General features: G+C 39.4%; 1 protein-coding gene across 2 annotated transcripts in view; it reads right to left on the bottom strand.

The window, feature by feature from the left end:
* The window catches only part of raver2 (ribonucleoprotein, PTB-binding 2), a 79,368-nt gene that overhangs the window by 8,395 nt on the left and 60,460 nt on the right, over nt 1-10,513 (bottom strand). For both annotated transcript variants that reach the window (XM_032526938.1, XM_032526941.1), the window contains exons 5-9: nt 9,438-9,629; nt 4,857-4,977; nt 1,675-1,757; nt 1,498-1,596; nt 689-800 (exon numbers count right to left, since the gene is read on the bottom strand). In XM_032526938.1, coding sequence (XP_032382829.1) covers nt 689-800; nt 1,498-1,596; nt 1,675-1,757; nt 4,857-4,977; nt 9,438-9,629 — 607 coding nt within the window. The remainder of the gene's footprint in view (nt 1-688; nt 801-1,497; nt 1,597-1,674; nt 1,758-4,856; nt 4,978-9,437; nt 9,630-10,513) is intronic.

Here is a 10,513-nt window from a genome sequence, read left to right as displayed (position 1 = left end):
ACACACTTATTATAAATCCAATATTGCTGTGACAAATGCCCCCTACAGCACAATAACAGAATGAGCTCTAAAATTTCTTAAGCTAACAGTCCCAGCGACACACACACACACACACACACACACACACACAAACATCAGATGCATGCAGATGAATGTTTGCTCTTGTCTACAGATTTCTTAAGAGGCGTCCACTGTGATGTATGCTTTTGATATGTCATTTCCATTTAAAACAACACAGCTTTTCTCAGCTTGAGATTTGAATTGTACACAGTAAAGTACAGCTGTGATACATTCCGGAATCTGCTGAGGAATCTGCGAGGGGCAACCCCAACACCCAGTATTAACGTAGTAATTGAAGGTTATTTACATACCCGTTTACATGTATATCACCCCCTTCTTCTGTGTTTACAACCTTTTATTGTTCAAAAATACTCAGCTGCTACACATCAAATAAAAAAAATCACACTTTCAGCAAGAAGTGGTCATTTTAATGAGAGAGAGAGAGATACCGGAGACAATACAAATCTGTGGGATACTGAGGCATATGTTCTCTCTTTACGAATTGAAACAGATGGTTAACAAAATCACTGGTGAGAGACGTACGGCAGGTCTCATTGTTGTCTTAATAGTTTGTAGTAATGACACCAAGTCATTTGACAAGAGCTTACTGATACTGGGTGCTGCTCACCTGTAGGGGAGTCTCCCAGGAGGCCTTTCCCCAGGGACACAAGGCCTGGAGGCCGCAGAGACAAAGCTTTCTGCATTAGCAGCCTGGACGGGTCCCCGAGCAGACTGGAGACCTGTGGGGGACAGAGGAGAGATGTAATATAGGGAAAAACATGGAATAAAAAAAGTTATCAAAAGAAAGAAAGAGAGATGGTGAAGAGAGAATAGAGATTAAGAGAGACGATGAGGGAGAGTATCAACCATACAGTGTAAATTACACTGCAGAAGAAAAGCACCAACTGCATGTTAAATGCAGACTGTATTATTATTTCTCCTTTTTTATATATTCTCTTCAGCACTTACAATTGTACATTTTATTTGGAAAGCCAGAGGAAATTATTATTTTTTATTATTAAGAAAAACAATGGAAAAGAAAAAGTCAAGATTTAAAGTTTATAAAAACGGGATTTTAATTTCTCATCATAAGTCACTGTGCCTTTTAACGTTTACTTTAGCAATTAAAGAAAACACCAGAGACATTTAAAAAATATGCAAATCATAATATGGAGAGACACTTTAACACCTCGAGGTCTTCCTTTTAAACAGAAGAAGAGCAATTAAGTTGCGTAATTTTCGGGGGTTGATTAGTTTCATTATGTATTAAGTGCTTAAGATGAAAATGTAAGAGCACATATGCCCAATGCCCAAAACTATGTTTCACCCACACCACTAACCTATGCAAATTACCGTGCACGCATGCACGCACACGCACACACAGACACACAGACACACAGACACACAGACACACACACACGCACAAACGCGCCTTACATTGCTGAGGCGTTTGTCTTTGATGTGAAGAAGCTGTTGCTGTGCGAGCTGCATATGCAAGAGGTTCTGGAGGACTAGTCCATTACCCAGCATAGCATTCTGCAAGGTAAAGGAAAGTATACATTATGGTTACAAACCCACACAAGTATATAAATCCCACATAGGTGTTATTGTGACCTGGTGTGCTTTTCCCAGTGTGAGCAGAGCTGTGGTGAGAGGAGGTCTGAGAAATGGCAGGCTGGTGTGACGTCCGTACTTCCCTAAAAACACAGACAATAAATTCATCAATCAGTGCTTCTCGCTGTAATTTTTATTACATGTGTGTTAAGCTCGCTGCATAGCTGTGATAAAGACAACTTGCCTGCTGAAGAATCTAATGAAATAGTTACAAATGTGTATGTTTCTTATACAAATAATCAATTAACAAACATGCAATAGTTTCCTTTTGCTGTTAATACTGATCAAGTCTTGAAGAAGAAGAAGAAGCAAAATGTTTCCCTTATTCCAACAATTTCAACACCCCGTGTGGCTTTCTTTGTAATGCTGAATAATTTGAATTGATCCGATGTTGAAAATTAGTAGTTACATTGTATTTTCTTCCATCAGCGGAGACATAACAATAAATCCTATTGCTTCCCAAATCCCCATGGCAACAAGAAGAAGCAAGTTTAGCATTGACTTCATTGATTCTAACTAGTATGGCTTGTTGTTTTAAGCTAGAGTGAAAAAACTACAGAAAATATATTTAATGGAAAAAAATGTATCAGGGGTTTGCCAACATTAACACACTTCAACTGCACACATACAGTACACTCACACACACACATTCGTTTCTTTTTGTGAGCGTGTGTGTTCTTTCTCTGAATCATAAGCGTCAATGCTAATGGTAGCTCCCTCCTGACTAGGTAGAGAAGTTTAACATTTAATCAGGGTCCTAATTTTAGACTTAATTGTGCGTGCTCTTCTTTAAGAGAGCTTCCCCCACCTCCCTCATCATCTCCCTTTCCTGTTCTCATTTGTTCACTAATGTCACATGATTACATTTTAATACCTGATTAGCCATTCATCAAATAATGAAGCTGTCGACGAGGTGATAACAGTATATAGGAGGGCCTAACACACTCTTAAAGTGGATCTGGGAACATTATCCAAGACCCCTAAAGAGCGAAAAAGACTACTCAAACGAGCAAGTTCAGGATGCTGATTTGCTTTAAAATCTCAAAGATTATTCTAAATGTGCATGAAAATTAGAGAAACTATCTTTAAGTTTAAGGTTTTTTAGTTGGATATTGACAAGGGACCTGCACTAGTTGCAAACTCAATGTATGTACAATAACAAAAAGCTCTAGATTTCAAGAGACGTCAACACTGGTTGTAAGAGTTGTAAATTCAGAATCTGTAGATTATTTTTTTTAAATACTTTATTTTCATTTTTCAGTTCACAAGAACAAGAACAAACAGAAAGAAACAACCCCCAATCCCCAAAAGGATGCTCCAATATTTTAAAGTAGGTATATAATGTTTTGAGGTCAGTCACATTCTAATGTCACATTATCCACATAATCTAGATAGGGTTGTAAAATGAACTGCGTCAAGAAAAGGTATTGCATCAATTTCTCAGGTTATGTTTTTTTTCTAAAGGTACGCAGTTATTCTTTTCTAATACCATTTAGTTATGGATAGAGGGGAATCAGACTTCCATGTTACAGAAATATACTTTCTGGCCACATCCAGGGATATTTCCAAACATTTTTTTTGAATTTTGTTAAGTGGTTTGCCAATTTTCATAAAGTTCACCAGCAAGCAAAATTCTGGGTCAACAGGTAATGAAACTTGAGAAGTCAAGTTGTCACAAAAGTCAATCCAGGAATCTCTCACCTTCACACACACACCCAAGTACAGTGTGGGAAAGAGCCCACATCTGCCATCCATCAGAAACATGTATCAGATAGATCAGGCTTAGACTTGTGAATTTTCTCAAGTCAAATACAGCTGATGAAGGAAATTATAGTGGACAAGCCTGTACCGGGCATTAATAGTGGCAGATAAACTGTGTTGACACAACTCAAAGTTTGTCTTAAGTTGTGATATTTAATTCTGATTCCCAAATGTTTCAGGGGGGACTACTCTCTAACACCACCAATGCACAGCAGCCTTACAACGCTCAGACGCTCACTCCACATCAGCTTGGTAGAGAGGGAGGGGAACATATTTTTAGTGGCTGGAAAAACCGGAGAACCCAGAGAACACCCCCACACACGGGAAGAACATGCAAACTCTACACAAAAAGGAACAATTGAGCCTGGTACCTTCTTGTTTTGAGGCCACGGTGAGATGTAATAAAATTGGGTTATTAGTCTTGTATTTGTAAACAAAATCACTGAAAAAATTGTTTCTCAAACAGAGAAAAGAGATCGTATTCGCGCTGCCAAGTACTATTTTTTAAAGTTAGGTAGTTGTAGTCCCATCGTCAATTTCTCCAAAGATATTCTTGGCACCTTGTTATTCCAAATTAACTGTCTTGCATTTTTATTAAGATTTTTTTTTAAAGGTTTGGGGTAATGGAATAGGCAGTGATTGAAAGAGGTACTGCAACCTAGGCAAAATGCTCATTTTAATCCAATTAACCCTCCCGATTAAAGTGATGGGGAGGCTACAGAAACTAGTCTTAACATCAATGGCCATTTACTCGATTGTTCTCTGAGCTTTTGACCACATCAAACAAAGTTCCTCAGCAGATGTTATGCTACAGTATAGTCATATTATTGTTTTCTACCCTTTAATATCACATACTTTTATGTGATTACATTTTTTTCTAATTTTCTTCACTTGGTGTTTTGAATGAAAACACAAAGAAAGCGGAAAGTGAGGGACATTTGGCCGAAAAGGAGGGACATCCAGCGGAACCTCCGGCGGCACCAGGAACAATCCCGTAAATGAAACTTGGTCGATAAAGACTAGGCAAGGCCCAATCTTGCCAGGCCCCTTCATTAATATCTTCTTACAATCACACTTCTGTCATTTTGTTGCATGTGTGGTAATGTGTTCCTTTAGAGGGATGTGTGACATACCCTGTTGTGCCAGTGGCTCTCTATCAACTCTCCTCACTTGTGCACTCCAATCTAGTCAGCTCATAAAAAGTATGTCAGAGAAAGCTAGCGCAATGTCGTTGCACACTAATAGCCCATGGTGTTACATTACTCGACATAGGCTGATGAAGGTCACTATGCATGATTCAGTGGGCTAAAAGAAATCATGAAAAAATTATTAGGTATATTACACATTCAGACATTGTTAAAACGATGTATGTATATCATAACTTCTGGAAATTAAAAACTGTTGCATGAAGCAGCACATACCTCCTCTTTTCCCAGTGTGGTACGGCCTCATGAGGATCTGCAGGGCAGCAGGGTTGGTCATACTGGTTAACAGCTGGGCGAGGTTGGGTTCTGGTAGCAGACCTTTCCTATTACTCAGAATCTGGAGAACACACACACAAGCACACACGCACACACACACACACACACACACACACGGAAGAGTGAGAGTGAGACTGGGCATGTATGTGTGTGTGTGTGTGTGTGTGTGTGTGTGTGTGTGTGTGTGTGTGTGTGTGTGTCTGTGTCTGTGTCTGTGTGTGTGTGTGCAGCATGTGTTTTGATCTTGTCATTAGGAGTCCCTGATGGCTGTAGTAATCATTACACAAGTTTACATCAGCGGCATATGTCTGCAATGTCAGCAGAAGGGTTTCGAACTAGGAGACAAAGAAAAGAAAAGGGGACAAAAGGGACAGAGCTGTTTCAGAAACACAAAAGGGGCAGAGGAGGACAGGGACGGGGAAAAAAGATGTAAAATAACAAGGCAGTAGAAGAAAAAAAAGCTGAAGTAACTTAAATTAAAAACCTTAAGTAACAAGTAAAGGGAACCTTTCAGACATTTAAGAAACTAATTCATAACTTAACTGCCAAATGTATATGTTGACATGTTTACAAAAAAACATGACACATTTACATGGTACAGGTGAGAATAAAAAGAAATCACACCAAGAAATGACACAAACAAGACAATCTCACATATTTTTGTGTACAGTGAGCAAACACATCCCAGGAGAAAACCAAATCAGATTTTGAACTAAATTTCAAATAGTATTTCTAATAATATTTGTATTTGTTGCCAAATTTTCAACAATCAAAACATCATTAAGTTGAGATACAAAACAATAAGATATTAACTATTTTTTTAGGAGTCTAACACAAAGAAACTCAACTAATCTTCTTCAGGACTGTGTTGGTGTGGTTTGATTGACAATGGCTTGGCAACATGAGTAAACAACCCAATAAATGCCATCAGATTTTAATTAAAATATTGCTGAATCCTGATAGGTGCAGAGAAATATGCGATACACACACACTGTTTATGGAAGATGGCATATTTATGAAAAGAAGCTCATATAGAAAATTGAGTTTCAGGACCTTAAAATACTTTAATGATCTATGTGTGAAAACCAAATTATATAAGATAAATGAACAAAGAAATGTTACAGACTCACATTTCAAAGGGGATACAGACGGGAGGGAGAGCAGCTCTCTAATTTTAGCATTGGACCAGTTTGCACTCTTTCAAAAGTAATGTCGCTCATATAACTTTCCAGTCTCGTCCTTGTCTAACTCATCACAGTATGGTGTTTGAAATTGATCAAAGAGATTATTTTTTCAATGCAAAGTTACAGTTTTTAATTCACATTTTTTTGGGGCATTTTTCAGCTTTATTACACAGCTGGTAAACACAGTGGAAGGAAATGAGTAAAGAGGGGGGATGACATCCAACAAAGGTCCCCTGATGGAATTGGAGCTGGTATATGGTTTGCGTCTTAACTAGGTATAAACCATTCATCTACCAGGGGCTTAAGGTGTTTAAAAATGTCACTGGATTGTAAACAGGGAGGAAAAAGGTGTCTGTGCCACTGCTCCTAGAGTTACTAGCTTGCAGTTTCCCCTCTGATGTGTCTATCTAGCACTGCTCACTGACTTGTTTTAGCCAGCTTGTTTGGTGTTGCCCAGACTTTACTACAGTGTTTTGTATTTTACGTCTCACAATGTTGTTGTAGCATGTTGTATTTAATTCTCCACTTGGCACACGTGTGCTTAAAGCTTATATTTATTTTGATAAGAGAACAATCTCTTCAAAATAAAACAGATCTTTGCTATCTTACATTTAATCGAAAAACATACTGTAAGGAAAATCTTCAAATATTTAATCATTCATTATGGTGCAAAATTTAATTAATCAGACTCAAATTAAATCCTATTGAATTAGACTGCGTCAAATCAAATGGATCAGTCCTTGTAGATCCTCCTCAGCACTGACAGTGTGGCGGCAGTGCTTGCTGTCTGGCCCGAAGACACAGCTATTAAAAACAACATTAGCAGGATGGTGATATTTCCTCCTCGTCTGCCCCTGAGCTACAGCATGACTTCAGCTCAAGTCAACCTTGTTTCCTCCCTGTCACATCCTGAAGAGAGAGCAGTAGTGACGGGGATGGAGCGCGTCTGACTCCAGCCTGTCAGTAAGAGGGGAAGAGTCTGCTGCACACATTCAGTACAGTATGTGTAATTGTGTGTTATAGCGGGAACAACTGGAGTGTGCGTGCGTGTGTGTGTGTGTGTGCGCGCACGCACGCACGCCGGTGTTGAACAAGGCAAGTCAAAGCTGACAGCGACTTTTAAGGGAAGAGAGAGGAGGAGGAGGACGAGACGAGGAGGACAGCTCTCTCATTTCTTTTCCTTCTGCTGGAGAAAATGTCAGCATGCATCAGTCTGTTTGGCTACTGGCAGAAAATACAGCCACACACCCACACACACTCCAGGGAGGTAAGGGAGCCGCGAAGAAAGGGGAGGCGAGAAGTGTCGCGTAAGGAGAAGGATGCAGGGAGAAAGAAGGAGGAGGGAGGAGGTGGCCATCTGGTCCTCAGCGTTCACAATCACATTCACTAATGGGAGAAATCGCCTCAGAGGAGAACTGTAGCCAGGAGTAGGTCTGATCTCTTTCTTGAGGTCTGATGTTTCTGCAGCTCACATTTACAGCAATAATCTTAAAAAAGCCTCTGGGTACTAATGTAACCTTGCTTTCCTCACAGGTTCAAACGTCTTCTGTCTCTCTACCTCTTCCTCATCCTTTCCTTTTCCTTCTCAACTAAACCGTCCTTTTCTTTAAATGTGTTTATATCCTCCTTCCTCCTCATGTCTGTTTATCTTCCTCAGCTAATTTATTTAGAGACACATTCTCTCTCAATGTCTTTTCATGTCTTTCTCTTTGTTCAATTCCAACTATGTGACTGTTGCTGCTCTGCTTTTCAACCTGTTATTTTTAACCCAATTTATCTCAAGGCCACAACCTCTTTAACCTGCAATCTGATAATTCTTGCTCTGCAACAGCCAGGAATAAAATCATAGAGAATACAGCAGTCAGTGTATATAGTATATAGTGTAGAAGTTTAAAATTCATGAATGAATTATTATCTCACCCCTACTAATTTACGTGTTGGTACCGGACATTGTTTCAAAATTGGCGTAACACCGTTGCAATTTAGGTTTTCGAAAGCTACAAACTCTGACTTTTAATTGTAGCCCTCGATACAGTAAGCCCAATTAGTGTAATATAAAATAAGTATCATTAGAGTAAAGCAGCAAGCTGTTATGGTTTTCCATGGCCTATGGGTTACTCTTAATAAACCATAAACCTGCAGTTCATGTGAAAATATAATTGTGGCTTTCAATATGACAGGAGAAAAATTGTTGTAAATTGTGCCTATAGGCTGTTAAATGTGTATAACACAGCTAAATTACCACTGACATTGTGAATGAGTGCCATTATTAATTTTGAAGTATTATACAATAATAAGGAAACCTAGTAAGTCTAAAGTACATTATAATGAATGTGTTTAGTCTAATGGCTCACAGTGAACACACTGATTACAAGAAAATGCTCTCACAATAACAAAGAAACAAGAAATACATCTATAAAAATAGTAGATAAAAAATACAGTCTACAGATTTTTCTCATTTCACTTTACCATCTACCAAGAGAACTAGCATTTACCAGTTGATTGGTGGATTAACAACTATCATCAACACTGTAATCAGCTGGTGAAAATACTGTGTATTCAGTCAGTTCCCTCTCCAGCAACAACCACTATTTTCTCTACGGAGACTACGAGTCACAGAGAGGAAGAGAGACAGACGGAAGCGTATGAATGAATCGAGACATTTAAGTCTAAGGCAACCTCACGTTGCAACGCAATTTCAATTAAACACCGACATGTATCTAATATTTGGGGGTAGTATTGCCTGCCTCTCTCATGCCCTCACAAACACACACAAACATATTTGTATTCATGCGATTGATTTTAATTGCAGAAGCATCCATCCATCCATCATCCTGCTAATCTGGGGTTGAGTCCAGGGGGAAGCAGCTTCGGCAAGGGACCCTTCCCTTCCCAAAGCCTCATTGTAAAAGCAGTGAGCCTATAATGTTTGCTTACTCACGTTTGTATCTAGATTCTGTACCTGTGAGTGTTCATTTATCGATTAATCCATGTTCTTATGAAGATTAACTTTAAAAGTACTGTTCCTTTTCCACACCTGATGACTTGCATTTACATCTTGTGTCTGAAAGTCTGATGAATCTATTTGACTTGTAAGTGTGTGTGTGTCTCTGTGTGTGTCTATAGACTATTTCGTATGTGTATATGTTTATCAGATATATGTATAGCTGATCACTGGATGTCCAACTGGCCTCACAATTACCATGTCTGCCTGTTTGCGTGTTCACATATAAGCCCGTAGTGCAATGTTGTGGTGATACAGTGTAAAGGCTTCCAGATTTGAGGAAATGTTGTAATGGTGACAATCCAAAAGAAATATTTTGTGCATCATACTCACCATACCCTGGGCAGCGATGAGTGCAGCCAGGGTGCTTCTCCCTGAGGTGCCGGGTGTACAGAGTGACAGACGGACCTCCTGTCCTCCCACCAGTGTTCGGTCCATCTCTATCAGCACAGCCTCCGCTTGCTCCGAGTTCTCATACTCCACCACACCGAAGCCTCGCACTGGGCTTCCCTCATCCTGAGCAAGCTGGAAGACAAAAAAATACAAAAAATAGCATAAATCTCACAGTGGAATAAATTGGTATTGACTCAACCTGTCACATACTGTGTACACACAATGTGTTGTGGTCATTTTGTGCTTCGGCGCAAGAAAAACTTAATTATAATAATAATAATTATAATTATAATGAATACTTCTGCAGCAGCTTTGCTCCAAGAAAACTTTAATTAAGTTTTCCACTGTTTCATTTTCTTTACTTCTGTGAGATCTGCATGTGTTTGTGTGCCAGTCCTGCGAGAAACTGCCCCCTGCAAACGTGAACAGGATAAACAGCAACAGATTATGGATGGATGGATGATCTGAAGTGCCTCACTGAGATGTTCATGTTCAGGATCAAGTGGGCAAAATGAAACCTGTAACCACTGTGGATGGATACAGCAATGCCAATGAATGGTTCTATTTGTGGCTCGCAGCAGGGAAGAAACAATGAAGAAAGAATTGTGCCCAAACGCAAAACACAACATGAACTATTATATGTGTATCTAACAGTAATGTCAGTTAAACACGTTATTAACGGCGCTAACGCAAACCTCTTTTTCTGGCGTCTATTTTTTTACAGCGAGATTAACGTTCTTTTTGGCCTAGCAAACTTTGTAGTTCTTTTCACATGCTGTTGCAACAACTAGGCGTTAGAAAAACTACAACACCCACCGGATCTAGCTAGACCAAAAACAAAACAGGCACGCCGTGCACACTTGTTTGGGCTTGCGAGCCGACCAAAGAGTAGTAGGCTTAAGTAACGTTTTGAGTGGATGGCGAGCGTGAGACGCCGAAATGAATGCCAATTACTTTTTTACATTTGCCAAATGGTTCCATTGACAAGACCAAAGTGATCTGTGTGTTTTGTCGTT

The sequence above is a fragment of the Etheostoma spectabile genome, chromosome 9 (genome assembly GCF_008692095.1).
Source record: "Etheostoma spectabile isolate EspeVRDwgs_2016 chromosome 9, UIUC_Espe_1.0, whole genome shotgun sequence".
Classification (NCBI taxonomy): Eukaryota; Metazoa; Chordata; class Actinopteri; order Perciformes; family Percidae; genus Etheostoma; species Etheostoma spectabile.
This window is presented reverse-complemented; position numbering and strand designations above follow the sequence as displayed.